The 16,527-nt window shown below is 38.5% G+C and overlaps 1 protein-coding gene across 1 annotated transcript in view; it reads left to right on the plus strand.

The window, feature by feature from the left end:
- The window catches only part of CA8 (carbonic anhydrase 8), a 52,080-nt gene that overhangs the window by 13,868 nt on the left and 21,685 nt on the right, over window positions 1–16,527 (plus strand). Inside the window, exons 4-6 of the mRNA XM_014307853.2 lie at window positions 10,585–10,680; window positions 13,073–13,135; window positions 14,472–14,520. Of these exons, the coding sequence (XP_014163328.1) occupies window positions 10,585–10,680; window positions 13,073–13,135; window positions 14,472–14,520 (208 nt within the window). The remainder of the gene's footprint in view (window positions 1–10,584; window positions 10,681–13,072; window positions 13,136–14,471; window positions 14,521–16,527) is intronic.

Below are 16,527 nucleotides of genomic sequence, written 5' to 3' on the forward strand. Positions count from 1 at the left end.
AATTGGTGATTTAAAACTTTCCACATATGAACAGTCTGGTTTTAAATCCAAGACAATAGATTGCAAGCAACACTTTGGAACTGAACATGCTTTTATTAAATGCTTAGTCATATAAATAACACTTCCAGAATTAAATGCTTAACCTATGGCTCTTTGTGTTTTCTGTCTTCTTGATGATATTGCTAGTCTGTAATGTAATCAACTGTCCATCAAGGTCCAGTCTTTTTTCCAGGCTTCACCCTATCTAGGTGTGGAGCTATAAAAGCACATGCAGACATGCACATGCACCCTCTCAGGCTGGTAAGAACCCAGAGTGAAGGTAGCTGGAGAATCTTGCAATAAAACCCTTGCTTTTTTCCTTCCTGGCTTTCATATTTCAAAGGAAAGAAAAAGAAAGGCTTGAAAGTATATTTGTTTCTGTTAGCATAGGTAAAGGCAGACCCAGGGCACTTCAGCCTGCATGTTTGCTGGGGCCAAACATGGTAGGGAACAATAAGCTGCTCTGTGGTGCTCCTTGCTTCACACACTGAGCAGAAACTTGGCACAGTGAAGAGTCTGACCTATGAATCTGACAGTAATTACTGTGTAGCTGTTTAGTTTCTTACCATTAGGTTGATATTGAAAGTTGGCAGCATAGAGACAGGGACATTTGCAGTTCTTTCATGCCTTTTTCAGTCCTTTTCTTAGCCTGTATACTTACGTTACAGTTTTTAAAAAAGTTAATTTTGATTAATTCCTGTTTTCTTTTAATTTCTTGTGAATGCCAGTACACATAAGCTGTGCTCGTGATTTCAAACGTGAAGAAAAAAAAAATACATAAAGATGACAAATTTTGTATCCTCAGTTTCCCCTACACCCTATGATGTTTTTGCCAGTGATTTTCCTAAGAAACAGGCAAGCTAATATTACATGTCAGTGACTTCTGTGGGCAAACAAGGACATAGGTAAAAACATCTATGTTGCAGTTGCACTAACCATGAAGATTCCTTTTTTTCCCCACTTTTTTAGTCCTTCTGGCTTCTTTTCCCAGAACAGAAAGAAGAGTGCTGGTTGGATTTTTATGGTTCCCATTGCTTTTCTTTTTAGCTTACCCTTTGTAGCTGCTGTGTTTTGAGTTTTTCCATGTACATCAGTACTTCCTGCTGTTAATTTCATTTTTTAAATGAACCAATAGTTCTTTGTGTAAAATGAAATGAGGATGCTGCATGTGATTAGACTTTTCAAAGGGAACAGAGATTCCTATTTAATATTAGATGTTGCAATGTTTTTATTATTCTGTTATGTAGATACTTCTTTAGTGAGTTTGCCAAAAGAAACTGCTATAGCGCTTCCTGAGCTGCTGCAAATAATTCAATAGTCCCAGGATTTGTTACCTTTTTTGTGGCACATCTGAAGGTATGCCACACAATTGCTTAGACTATCGCTTTCACTAGACTGGCTTGTTTGGAAAGAGAATAGATTTTTGAAAGGCGTCTTTGCAGTTCTTGCTTTTATGATTCAACAAAAATAACTTTTTTTACAGCTGTTCTTCTTTCAAAGATGTTCATGGAGAGGAGAGCACCAGTCAGCAAAGGTTCTGGACTACAGTGGTGTCCCAGTCAAGCATATGCTCAGCATGTTTTAGCTGTGAATTTAGCTTTTGACCTGAAACACGTAGTATCTCTGTGATTGTGAAGTTGTTTGAACAGTATCTCCAGGATACCTTGTGCTCTGCTCCATCTTGATTTATGTGCACCTAATTTCTCTGATCTTAAATTACAGACTTCTTTGTTCAGGGAATGTCATCTTGTTCTGAACACACTTGGAGCCTGACGATTAATGCGCAGACTAGACCTGCTCGATCTTTAACACTATCAATAAATTATAACAAGCAGAAGTTGAGCAGAAACTGTGCTTTCTCTTCTCCTACATTATATTAATCAGGAGATTTTTAATGCTAACAGCGTTGTCATCTGTGTTCATTGGAACTGCTTTCAGTTATGTCTCTTAGTGGTGAACTTAGTGTAGCTTTCAAAGATAGGCAAAGAGTTCCCTTTATGTAATTTTCTCATTACAATGACCCATGTATGGAATTTTAAAGAGCATTCAAATGATACTGAAATTTAGTGGTGTTTTGGCACCTATCCACTATAGAAGCCTTGAAAAATTCAAGTATGAAAGCATAAACCAAGTGCACTAATTTATAACCTGTTGACATTCTCATCCTCTTCTTCATTTTGCCCGGAGTTCATGATCTACTAATTTGCTTCTATTTTCATTTACATTTTCAAAGGAACCATGTTTACATTGACCAAACTATAATGTTTAACCATGAACACTTTATGGGTATTTGTTTCTTTGTTTTGTGGCGTGAAATATGTACATGTACTCCTGCTTCTCTTAAGACATTTTCAAACAGTCTCTGTATCAGTTCCATTAACTTTATTTTCCCAAACCTCTCCTTCAGGCTGTTAATAACTAACTTTCTGGTTTTTTAATCACTTTCTGGAAGCTGCATGCCCTGGTCATATCCTTGGTTTGGTCCCCTTGTGAGGATTTGGAACTTAATTACTGTATGTTATGGTCACTGCCAACAGCTTAGTCAATTGCTTCCTGAAACAATTCAGTGCCAAGTCAAGTATCAACTCATAAATTCTTGTGCACATGTAAAATAGCAAGACACAATTTTTCCACATTTTGTCCTCCTGAGATGTTGCTTACGCAATATTTGTGCTGTTGAAATTACACATCATTATTGTACAACTAGACTGTATTGCCTTCCACTCTTACTAGCTGAAGTCCTGAGCTTCATTTCATCCCTCTCAATCCTGGAAAAAGCCTTCCTGTTGGCTGTAGTTAGGTAGCCAGAGTTTGCCATTTTTACTGTTCCCTACTCCACTTTTATGGCATGTTGTGGATGAAACTGGAATGTACTTATCCCTGGCAAAGTTGGGTGAGTCCAGGAGAACCTTTGATATCTCTACAATCTTTAGCAGAGGAATTCTAAAGCTGCTTTAATTTACCTTAGAGATATAGATTTATCCCTGAGACCATGTTAATGGAATCAAAAGAGTGTTTCAGCTACACTCTTTTCCACCAGTGGCAGAAATATCACAAAACCCAGTCTGCCCAGAATTTCCAGACTGACAGGTTTTAGGTGCCCCTCTGATTAAGACATTGTGATGCAGTATTCCCCTATTATTATTTTGATGTACAACCAGTATACATTGAAATAAGAATTGGGAAGATATGAGAGCAATGACAAATCTTTCATCCTTGAGAGATCTGTTGAGAGGTACCTTCTATCCTGTAATATTATTAGACTAAGCAGACTTTTCTGGAGCTTGTGACAGCTGGTGGCACAGCTAACAAGGAATAGCTGTATATCCTAGTTCTGAGCAAGGAACAAAGGTTACTAGAAGATTAATTTACACATGATGCAGCACACACTGAAAAAAGAAGCTTTTGTAATAATTAGCTTCTCAATCAAGAGTGGAAAAATGCAATGGTTGATTGTGCCAGCTGCACAGTTTCAAGCAGACACACTGATGATTGTGTCCCAATCAGATGTTCCAATCGATCTAAAGAGGAATTATTTGAAATTTATGGTCTTCTACTGCGTGTAGAGCACAAACAGGAGCCTGTTAAACAGAATAATCCCCCATGTCACAAGCTCTTGCAATATGGGTTATGGTTGCCAATTCAGTTGAGGCAGGACTTCCACCTAGGCTGGGCAGGTGTTTCTTGTTCTCTCTTGCTGCCTGAGCTGCCAGTGGTTTTATCAGGCCCCTGTAGAGCCTGGTTCTGGTGCCAGGGGGGTCAGGAGGACTTTTGCTGCTGGCACATTTCCTTTTCTCTCCTATGGAGCGTGAGCTTGGTGCTCTATTCTAAACTGCCTGACTTAGCCAGTGGAAACACAGCACATTGAACAGCAAATTAGAGTTTCAGTCATTTAGCAGTAAGTATTCATAAAGAAAGGAGTTATAGCATATGAACTGCTTTTTATGGTAGCAGAATATTCCAGACTGTGCAGGTTCATTGCAAATTTGCAACATTAAGATCATACAAGAGTGCAGAAATGCTGGTGCAGAGTTCTTCTTCTCCCTGTACCATTAATCAGATACCTCATAAGAGATGATGAGCTGTGATTCATTTCAGGATGTATTTTCCTGTAAGGAATTAGCCTGTGTCCTTTTTGGTCTGACACTTGGGTGACACATGCACACCAGTAGGTCACAGTAAGGGACAGAGCTAGTAGCAACTTCCCTGACATTTTAAGAGTTGGGCAAGCCTAGTTGAAAGTAAGTTTGGGTGAAACATGGTCATTCAAACAAATGGATGACTGAAGAGGTTTGAGAAAGAGGCGTCATTCAGGAGTCAGTCACGAGATGCTGATTTGGTGGTCACAGGCAATTCATGCCTGGGCTCAGAGAATCCTGGGGAGTGCAAAAGAACAAGAGGCAAGGGACACAGGTTGCAACAGGAGACTTTCTGATTAGGTAGAAGGAGAAATAAAGTATGGGGAGGTCAAGCACAGAACATGTTATCTAGAGAGGTTGGGAGACTTCTATTGTTGGAGATACGCAAAACTTAGTTGGACAAGGACCTGAAAAACCTGATCTGACTTTGAATTAGTAGCTAACTTTGAAGTTGGTGCTGCTGTGAAAGAGTTGAACTTCAGAGGTGACTTCCAACACAAATTACCTTGTCATTATATATTTTATCTGTGAGCCGGGAATGAAGTAAGGTCATCAACAGAGCTTAAAAGATCATTTTTGCTCTCAGTGAGCTTTAGACCCTGCAGAATTCCACAGAGCAGTCAGTGCCCCAGACAGGGGAAAAATGTACATTTTTGTAACTGTGATTTTTATTGAGACACTGGTTTCCAGAACTGATGAATGTGATAGGTCATATACATTGATTCTGCTTCCTGCCAGAATCTGTCATCCCAGGACTCCAATTTTGTGTAAAAATCTACCATCAAGCCTTTTCATATTGACATAGAAGGTATTTCTGTGGTAGAGAAAAGAATGGATTTAAGGGGTAGGGCTTTAATTTGATGAATGTTTATTGAATTTAAAGCCAGAATCTCAGGTCCTTACTCAGTTTAGAGAAAGTCTTGTTTTCAGACAGGCCCCCTGCTATTGTCTGTCAACTTTTGCTAAATAAGGATTGGGTTCAGTAGCCTTTTGGTTGAGTGGGGTCTGGATGAAAATTGAGAAGTTTCTCAGAATTTGTTCCATACAGAATAATCTTTCCAGGGGGTTTGCTCTGCTACCTGGGATTATTTCTTAATCTTCACTGTGTAGGAGAGTCTCTCCAGCTGTTCACTTCAGAGCAAATCAACTTTATCAGCACTTTATTATTATTTGCCTTCATGAGTTTTCAGTTTATCTGATTTTAAAGAAGCCGCTACTACAATTCTTTGATTTACAGCTGTAATATTAGAGGGCCAAAAATTATGGTTCTTTCAAAAGAAAAGTGGATTTTTTGAGTGCTAAGGATTTTCTGATAGCTTTCTGATTATTTTGTAAAAATATACTGTCTGGCATGTCAAGCCAGTCACCAATAATCAGTAACAGCATAGCTGACTAATTTTGGCTGTGTAGAACCATCAGAACTGCAAATTATCAAAACATTACCTGACAAGGTGAGCAGAGCCTTTCCTGCCACACTGACATGTGTGGCTGCTTTATACTCTGAATGAACACCACACAATGGGAAGCTGCCAATGCACTGTAACTGCTGTTTAAAAAGCCCTGCATGGTTATATTCACATCAGGGGCTGGCACCCCTTGTGACTGAGCACTTTTCAAACAGCTGTCTCAAATAAACGTGAAAATGAAGGTTACTAAAATACAGAACATTGTTAGCCTCTGTGATTATTCCTAGTTGTGAGGTACAGTGGCATGGATATGACGTCGTCACTGTCCATGGGCATTATATCATAGTGACAGTTTCAAGATTGTGAAAGCACTGTGGTCTTTCCTTTGTGCACATCTGATTCCCATAAATATTAACAAGAGTTATAGGCAATGTTTTTTGTGGTCTCTACTCTCAAGAGTTCAGATTTTGTAATGTTTGTAGACTTGTTGCCATCTTTTTTTTGAAAACTGTTGTCTGATGTTTATATCTGATGTTACATTACAAATAAAAAAGAACACACAAAAGTCACAACAGCTCCAGAGAGCAACAAATACACAGGATAAAACATGATTTAAAAAACCCACACACTTTACTACAAACACTTGCTACTTCCTTGCTACCTCACTTTCTGAATCACTTTTTCATGTACTTACCCAGCTCTGCTTTGAGCTACATTTTTCTTGCTTTGTAGAAGAAATAATTTGACTTCCATTTATTTAAGTGCATAACCAAATGTGTTTAATTATTTGAGTGTGCATGCATGGTCTTATAGATTTAAATGACACAATGGCCGCTGTTTGGAAATATAATGGTATTAATTATTATTTTCCATTAGGTTGCCTTTCTAATTTCAGTTAGAACATTTTCTGTGAAGGGCTAATTCTGAATATCACTTTGAGTCAGGACATGGGAAGGTAACAAATATACTGCAGTGCATCCAGTGTGCTGTTGTTAGCGCTACAAATAAGGGGTGGTATGTAGAAAGAATATATGAGCCTGATCACTTTTTGTTGTAGTCCCCAGTCATCTACTGTCATGGGTCTAGGAGTGCTCTCTACCTGTTTTCTTTAGTGTTTATGATAGCAAGTTTGCAACCTGCTGTGTAAAAAATATATCACTAATCCACTGTAATTATGGCCATCTTTAACACTATTATGGCCATCTTTAAACACAGATCAGAAGTTCATTCTACTTTGGGTGTTAGCAACCCAGTACAAAATGACGGATCTTGTTCCAAGCACCCTACTATGGAATTTAAACATCCTTGAGCAGACTCCCAAAGTTACAGGAACCTTTAGACCAGAAAGTTTTGATTGCCTATTTTTCAGTACCTTTAGTGATGTTGATTACTAAACCTGAACCCAGTCTGGAGGTGTCACCATTACCTTTACATATATACATACTGCTGCACAGAATAATTCTAGAGCTCTTAACATTTATAGCATTAGACAGAGGTTCTGGTGTCATTTTTCTAGGTGATGCAGTCTTATCATAGGGAAATCTGTGCCCTGATGAACCTGCTGCTTAAGATAGGAGAGTGTGTTTCTGGATAAACCGGGGTCATTGCTTGAACAATTTGAAGTGCTTGTTCATTTTCCTCATTCTGGGGTTCAGCATTTTCCTTTTGGATCTGTTTAGAGAAAACATGCTGTTGTCAGAATGCAGACAGATGTCAGATTAGACTTCACCTCCAAGGGAATGTAACTCTGCCATCCCTACTGCAGTCGCCACAACCAATTTTTCTTTCACATTTCCCTCTTAACATCAGGATTTTGGTGTGGACTGTGGGACTCCGTGATCCCCCTCTAGTGGGGAGCTGGTGCGAAAGCCAGGCTCTTCTGGAGAGACCTCAGAGACTGAAATCACATTATTTGATCCTCTGGCTTTAAAATCCAAGGGCAAATCAAATATGTAACAAAGCTTTTTAGTCGTGATAAAATGCATATAATGAAGTAAATCTCTGTGCTTAGTTCTTACAGGGAGCATTTGTGCGTCTAGAAGTTTTGTAGCTGTGGGCAAATAGATTATTTATATTAGTGTTCTCATGTAAAACCGATTTATTGTATTTGCTAAGAAATTTTTTTTTTTTTTTTTGCCACAGCAGAATGCCTTTGATCAAAATGAATAAAATTACTGGTGTGATAATCTGGAATTTAATTCAATTTACAGTATGTTCATTTAAAAGTTTCTATTTACTTTTGGAATAACAGTCATCAAGAGGCGTGCCTAAAATTCGTATTGGAAATAAATAAGTGGAGAGGGATTGCTTGAAGAACTGGTATTCTGAAATGCTGAGATGCGTAAGGGGCAATAACCATTTCACAGAGGCTGTTTCTTCACAGAAATAAAAAACAAAATAGGAAGGTACACTGTTTTGAAAACTAATTTTGCTGAAGATGGAAACAATGTTAGCTATAAAAATGACATTTTAACTTCATAGACACATGACTGAACAAAACATTAAGCATGATTTTTTTTACAATGGAAATTAATTGTAAGAGTTGGCAGATAAACTTCAAAGCAGCTGTGCTTAGGATGTTGAAGCTCTACAGTGTTATCAGACCTAGGCAGAGAGATTACATTTACATTTATTTCTGGAAAAACTCATGTTCAAAATGCATATTACCTTTCAGTAGTTTCCTTCCTTCCTTCCTTCCTTCTTTCCTTCCTTCTTTCCTTCCTTCTTTCCTTCCTTCTTTCCTTCCTTCTTTCCTTCCTTCTTTCCTTCCTTCTTTCCTTCCTTCTTTCCTTCCTTCTTTCCTTCCTTCTTTCCTTCCTTCTTTCCTTCCTTCTTTCCTTCCTTCTTTCCTTCCTTCTTTCCTTCCTTCTTTCCTTCCTTCTTTCCTTCCTTCTTTCCTTCCTTCTTTCCTTCCTTCTTTCCTTCCTTCTTTCCTTCCTTCTTTCCTTCCTTCTTTCCTTCCTTCTTTCCTTCCTTCTTTCCTTCCTTCTTTCCTTCCTTCTTTCCTTCCTTCTTTCCTTCCTTCTTTCCTTCCTTCTTTCCTTCCTTCTTTCCTTCCTTCTTTCCTTCCTTCTTTCCTTCCTTCTTTCCTTCCTTCTTTCCTTCCTTCTTTCCTTCCTTCTTTCCTTCCTTCTTTCCTTCCTTCTTTCCTTCCTTCTTTCCTTCCTTCTTTCCTTCCTTCTTTCCTTCCTTCTTTCCTTCCTTCTTTCCTTCCTTCTTTCCTTCCTTCTTTCCTTCCTTCTTTCCTTCCTTCTTTCCTTCCTTCTTTCCTTCCTTCTTTCCTTCCTTCTTTCCTTCCTTCTTTCCTTCCTTCTTTCCTTCCTTCTTTCCTTCCTTCTTTCCTTCCTTCTTTCCTTCCTTCTTTCCTTCCTTCTTTCCTTCCTTCTTTCCTTCCTTCTTTCCTTCCTTCTTTCCTTCCTTCTTTCCTTCCTTCTTTCCTTCCTTCTTTCCTTCCTTCTTTCCTTCCTTCTTTCCTTCCTTCTTTCCTTCCTTCTTTCCTTCCTTCTTTCCTTCCTTCTTTCCTTCCTTCTTTCCTTCCTTCTTTCCTTCCTTCTTTCCTTCCTTCTTTCCTTCCTTCTTTCCTTCCTTCTTTCCTTCCTTCTTTCCTTCCTTCTTTCCTTCCTTCTTTCCTTCCTTCTTTCCTTCCTTCTTTCCTTCCTTCTTTCCTTCCTTCTTTCCTTCCTTCTTTCCTTCCTTCTTTCCTTCCTTCTTTCCTTCCTTCTTTCCTTCCTTCTTTCCTTCCTTCTTTCCTTCCTTCTTTCCTTCCTTCTTTCCTTCCTTCTTTCCTTCCTTCTTTCCTTCCTTCTTTCCTTCCTTCTTTCCTTCCTTCTTTCCTTCCTTCTTTCCTTCCTTCTTTCCTTCCTTCTTTCCTTCCTTCTTTCCTTCCTTCTTTCCTTCCTTCTTTCCTTCCTTCTTTCCTTCCTTCTTTCCTTCCTTCTTTCCTTCCTTCTTTCCTTCCTTCTTTCCTTCCTTCTTTCCTTCCTTCTTTCCTTCCTTCTTTCCTTCCTTCTTTCCTTCCTTCTTTCCTTCCTTCTTTCCTTCCTTCTTTCCTTCCTTCTTTCCTTCCTTCTTTCCTTCCTTCTTTCCTTCCTTCTTTCCTTCCTTCTTTCCTTCCTTGTTTCCTTCTTTCCTTGTTTCCTTCCTTTCTTTCCCTTCCCTTTCCAAATGTCACTGTTTTCCAGCACTTTTCTCTTCCCCCTCTTCTCCCTCCCTTCTTTCTTCCCTTTCCAACTTCCTGCTAGTCTGTCTTCCAGCACTTTTCTCAAACACTACTTCCCAGATTATGCTGTGACACTTCACCACAACAGACTTTGTGTTTACTATCCAGTGTCCACTGCCTCCCATGTATTCCTGCATTAGCTCCTTTGCTCTTTACCACCTCTTTCTTTCACCCTTACCCCTAAGGTGATCCTCAAGCCACTTTTCTCTGCTTGACTTTCTCTGTGTTTAGCCTTTTCTGAAATGCCTTCTACTCTTACTACTGACATTTGAATGATCTGTCTTGGGACGTAGTGTGTGAGACAAGTGGCATTGTGATAGTACAGTCAGTCAGTCCAACATATGTTTGTACAGTCTATGTCCACAATAATTCTCCTGCCTTGGGAGAGAGCTGGCTAGCTGAGGGGCAATGCTGGTGGATTTCATTAGCTGACATTCTTTCAGTATTCAGATTGAGAGAGTTGTTAAATCATCATTACTATAATCATTCACACCTTTGATGTAGTTTTTTATAACTGATGTAGATTTTTGGTAACTGGCTGTACATCACTTTATCTGCAACTTTATCCATTTTTTTTCCTTGGAGTTCCTGATATTTACAATATGTACTATCATAAGTAAATCCACTTATCCCTGCATGCACAGCCATGAGCATGGACATATGTGTACTCATGCATGTGCACACACAACATGCTGAGGCTTTGTTAATTGATGATAATTGCTGGTGGTTTTAATTACAAGACATATTTCTCTATTACTCTCTTTGCACTGCTTTGTTTCAGCTTCATCTAATGCACTGGAACTCCACACTGTACAGCAGCATTGATGAGGCAGTAGGGAAGAAGCACGGCATAGCTATTATTGCTTTGTTTGTGCAGGTAAGTTTCCTGTGTTACACTTGTTATGATGCACTGCCATTTGTCTGAGGATAATGAGGTCCTTTCCATGTTATTTAATTTTTAATGATTTCATGAAAGAAAACAATGTATGACTGCCGGTATTCTATTTGCAAGATATTTTTCAGTCATGTCTCCTATATGTGTGCTAAGCAATCAATTCTTGTTTGAACAGGATATTGGAAGTATGTTCATTAAAAAAGGGATAATACATAGTTAGGCACCTTTGTGGGACTCTGGCTATAAGCAGACAGCCAATCTTCATTCCTCTGAGAGCAGAATGAGGGCTATCAGGAGGGACAAGTGCTTCACTATCTCTGTGATGTATTTCTCTTAATTCCTGGCTGGGTCTGCTGTTCAGAGGTTGAGGAAATAGAGGAGAGGAGGAAAGATTAAAGAAAAGGCCTACAAAGCCATTGGCACTGCTGAAAACTGATAGTAGAATTGTGCTTTCCTGAACACAGGGACAAGTGTGTTTCTGCACACAGAAACAGGACAAATGCAAGATGGAGTCGTATCACTCTCCAGAGACTGAGAGTGTTAACAAGACTTGCCAGAGACCCTCAGAAAAGCCTGCAATGAGGGGACTTAAAGCTTCCTGGGGACAAGGTGTAATGAAATCTGGAAGTTAGCACTATAATCTAATTGCTCTTGAAGGTTTTTCAAGGTCTGCACCCTATAAAGATTTTCAGTTTTAGTCCTCAAATACCAGATTCTCATCTTCCTCGTGAGAAATGGCAAACTGTTTTATTTAAATGGGTTTGGAAGAAGAGGTTTAAAGTTCATCCTTAGATCAAATAGATTTTCTTGCACTGTGATATTATTAATTTGTCATATTTCATAACGAGTTTATGAGTGCCTTTGAGCTTTACCTCTGAATTTAAAGGTGCATTGGTTACCATCTCAACACTCAGATAGAACTGCTAAAAATGGAAGTTAGAAAGTCTTCAGCTTTGTGTCCTAGAGGGCTGTGTGTTAATTGCTTATGTAAGTCACCTTCTCATTCCAGCAGAGGTAACCTTCAAGTCAGTTAGAAAGTTATATATAAGTTCTTAAATAAATTTGAAACTTCAATGATATATTTTCCATTTCTGGTCTGTAACCCACATCAGTGTTCATAAGCATTCCAAAAAGGCTTTTTCATTAGTCAAGAAAGGCATAATTACAACTGACCAAGGAAAAATAATATTTAAGCTGTTTATTAAAGGAACAGGGAGAGGAAATTTGGTGACCATTTTTTCTTGGTAAAGGCATGGAAAAATAATTTTGTACCATGGTTCTCAAAATACATTATTTTAAGGTCAATGAAAACATTTTTACTGATTTAAGTGACAGCCCTTGTGGATTATTAATTTTGAAGCAGCATCTTTGAAGTGACTTAAATATCTTTTATGCTCTTTGAAAGGTTTGAAATTGAAATTCCATTCTGAAACAAAAGAAAATGCTCTTAAATTCTTAGAAGTAACAAAGTACCTTTTGTTGACATTCAGTTGTTTCCTTCCAGTGGCTACTGTGTTATTCTATTCCAAGAGAAACAAAAAGCAAACAAATTTTTCAGGGTCTAGCTCTCCCGTTCTCACTCATGCTAGTTTATTTCCTCACCTTCTATTTGTACGTGTTGGCAAAGAAATCAAGTGGAAGGCCATTCTGCCTCATCTGATTTTGTTCTGAAGGTAAAACTAGGATCCTGGAATGGGTGATTTGAGTCAGAAGCAACTGAGTTTAGTGTGCAGAGTGAGCAACATCCGTATAAAATTAGAATCTCTCATCTCAGGGTGTTTCTTTAGAGCCTCATAGGCGTTCAGTAGAGGCAGTGCTGCAGCCTGGCTTTCACTGGCATGATCCCAGAGATGCTGTGGGAGAGGGAATCTGCTGTTCTGTGCTCTGCAAGCAGGAAAAACTCCCCTGAGCTTCGGAGATACCTTGGGCCAGATTTGCAATGCTATGGGAACAAATTCAAAAATTTTCTGTTATGCTTGTTCACTCTGTTCCTTTCTGTGTACTTTTCTGACAAAAACTGGTAAGGACAAACTGTATCCTTGGCATCTATATGCCACAATAGTGCATGATCTTGACTCCACATAGAGCAGGTGCTGCACATCAGGGTTAATAAAAACCTACCGGACTTAATTATGACTCTTTCTCTTGTTCTGTGAGTTTGTCTCTGCTTTATAAGCCCTGTTTACTTTTGGCTGGTGGTTTTATAATGATTTAATTTTTTGGACTTGTCATGTATCAGTGTACTTGATTAAAACAAGGTTGTGTAGCTAAACTAAAAACAACTCTAGTACTTACTGATCTGGTTGACCTGAGTTTTGCCTCAGTTTCTGAAATACCAAGATACTGAAATTCACCTTTGCTTGCTGTATTTCAGATAGGAAAAGAGCATGTGGGCCTGAAGGCTGTAACTGAAATTCTTCAGGACATCCAGTACAAGGTAAGGCATTGTCTGAAGCAATCCTTCCTTTTAATGACCAGAGAGAAAGTAAGCAAAGGGTCTGTAGGGAGCCAAGAGGAAGATTTCAGATGTGTCTGTGGTAAAACCACATATAAAAGCCATCATTTGGTGGCCAGCATGAAAACCTCCAGTGTTTTATTCAGATAATATTATTCAGCTAATATGTATTTTTTATACTTTTTCTGGTGGCCAGAAAGTTTGATCTATACCAGTAACTGCATGCAAGTCCTACCTTTTCAGTGATTTTCATGGGGTCAGTGAGTGCAAGCACTGCAACATGCTTAGTGAACACCAGCAGCCAGGTCTCCAAACTTACCTGGTTTTAATTTGTAGAGGAAAAGTACAGATAAACTAAGCACCCATATTAACTTGCAGGGAAATCAGCCAAAACACAATGCCAACTTGTCAAGTGGATTTTGTCTGGGGATCCTGAAAGACAGGTAGTAATCCTAGCAGGACTGAGGAGACTTGAGTGCTCTCCAAAATGTTGACACTATCTTAAATGACCTTGGGCGAGTTACTTTCAACTCTTTACTTCATGATCTATAACACAGAAAAAATCATACATTCCTTTGATTTTAAAAGGATTTTGAGATGTATTGATGACACATATTTTTTTGGTCTGAGGAGATTACCATTCACTTCAGCAGATGCCAAAGTGCAGAAAAATAAGAAAGGAACTGAAATCCTTTAGTCAAATACTATATGGTAAACTTCAGGCATGATTTTTAACATTATAAATTCTTTATTTATAGAGAAAACAATAGTGTATGGAACTCTAATTTCATTACTGAGACAACAGCCAAGCAGAGGAAGGTCATGAAAGGCCTCACCATTGTGTGACTGTGTTATAATGGTGCCTCCCAAATGATCAGCATCAGACACACTTTGGCATACATAACATTTTTGTGTATTAAGTATGTGGGACCAGCATTATTTTGTTAAGTGCTATCCACCTCAGTTAAGTGAAGCTCACTTTGGCTCTTGTTTTTTTAACTCTTTTTGAATGAAACCCCTGAATTTCATGTAGAGAATTTCAAGGCTGGGACCTGAAAGAAGTCCAGGTGCTAAAGGCAGAAAGTTAACAAACTGCCAGGATAAGCTTAAAAATGAAATAAAAAATAGGATAAAAATACATGTTTGAATAGCTGCAAGGAGAAATGCAATGATGACTAAATGGGTGCTCTTAGTGAGGTTGCTTTCCACAGGAATTCAAGGCTTAATGGTAAAAGAACACAGAATGTGTTTTACCTCACCTTCATCAGCATTGTAATTAGAAACTAGAGATGAGATTGACTTGTATTCATTTTTTCAGGGAAAGTCCAAAACAATACCCTGTTTTAATCCCAACTCTTTATTGCCAGGTAGGTGCCTTTGCTTACTTTTGTGTGTATGGATTAGTAGCTGATTGCAGAGGCTGAGACAATCTTAATCTAAAGTCTAGCCTAAACTGCAAGCCTGAGTGTGTCCCATAAGGTGGTAATGCATTTTAGTAATGCACATCCTAACCGTGATAGTGGTGAATTCCTATTGGAATCTACTGGAAATCTGCACCTTTGTCACGTGAGTAGGATGTGACTCTGTAGTCTGTGCACTGCTGACAACACCGTGGCTAGCTTTGTTGAGGTTTACCCACCCATCCAGAGAGACAGCTGTGTCTATTCCTTTCTATACTTGGGCATAAAATAGGAAGTGTAAGGCTACCCACTTAACAAGGTAATTTTTTTGGCAGAATCAAAAGACAATGCCATTATGCAATGACAGTTGTATAGCAAAAAAGGAGAAGGGACAAAGGGAGGCAAATTCAAACTTACATAGCTGAAAGTTAGAGAGTAACAGTAAGAAATGTGACTTTAAAAACAAACATTTCTAAAAAGAAATATTTCTTCAAGGAATCCATTTGAGCTAAACTCTGTCATAGTGGCATGACCTTGAATTTTTCAAAGTAGCCCAGGTCTACATTAAACTGTATTAATTATATCAAAAGAATATTGTCTAGGTTGCAAAGTCAAGTTTTAGCAATTAGGAATTGCAGGAATTAAGGCAGCCTGTGCCTCTCATGCATATCCATTATGAAACATCACCTGATTGCATGACCATAAGCTATTTTTTACAGGACCCCTGCCTCACAGTTCCTGTTTGATGCTGATCAAGCCACATAAACAAAAATGCTCACAAGTCATCTTTAACTATGTGTTCCTCATTTTCCAGGTGCCCGACTTGAGATCATGGGGTCTGATTTACAGAAGTGCTGAGTGCTTACACCTCCAAGAGAAGTCAATTGGAGCAGTGCTCTGACTGTATTATGTGCTATAGAAAGTTAAATACTCTGAGAAATCAGGTTCTAAGCATGTCATATTGAACACCTCAAATGAATAGATGCATTTGACCTCATCTTCTCTGCCTCAGTTCCCCAGCTGTAAATTGAGGGGATGATCTATCCTTCCTCACCACTCAAGGGTATGGGAGGATAAATTAATTCATTTAAGCTCTCAGGCACTGGAGAAATGAGTGTATTAGAAATATGAAAAATGAGAAAATATTCTAACAAGCAGGATTGCAATAGCATAGGAAAAAGAATTCCAAATGCCTCATATTGTACTGAGAATTCTAAATAATATTATCTACTTTTCAAAACAAAATCATCTGTCTTTGCAAGTAAACAATGAAAGGTTTTCCAGAAAAGACACACATGATCATGTGACAGCACTGTATCATGATGCATGCACAGGATGGGCTGAATTAATTCTTGCAGTTCTTAACTTTTTTGAGTGTTTGATAATACAACTTGCTGTCAATGGATTTGCTACGTAATTTCCTAGCTGAGAAAGAAAATTACACCAGCAAAACAAAATCAATTTGCTGACAATCACAGGCTTCATTAGCAAAATTTAATTCTACTGATATTCCACTGAGCTAGTAGTGAAATGACAGTAACAGGTTAGTTCCACCAAGCGGGTTTATTTGTTTCCAGTATCCCATTCTGTCCTTGTCAAGCTATTCACAACCTTCCCCCTGGCTCTCCATGCCATGATTGACCACCCTTTGTCTCCAGTTTCTCTCTAGGTTTGTTTCTTGAGAAACCCTCTTTTACAGTCAGGCAGTTTTCTCTCATTTTTTAGGCAATTTTCTCTCCTTTTTATAGTTCGTTTTAGGCTGTATGGCCTACAGCAGCAAAGGAAAGCCCTGTGTTATCTCACTTAGGAAGTGTAGTGTGATTGGAATCTATGAGAAATTAAAATTAAAATAACGAAAATCAAATGTCTTTTATGTAGAGTTAAAACTCTGCATGCACAAAATATTGTACATTTTCTTCAGTGACAACTGTTTATCCTAACAGTTATTTATAAACCTATTAATAAATATATAAA

The sequence above is a fragment of the Geospiza fortis genome, unplaced genomic scaffold (genome assembly GCF_000277835.1).
Source record: "Geospiza fortis unplaced genomic scaffold, GeoFor_1.0 scaffold121, whole genome shotgun sequence".
NCBI classification, from domain to species: domain Eukaryota; kingdom Metazoa; phylum Chordata; class Aves; order Passeriformes; family Thraupidae; genus Geospiza; species Geospiza fortis.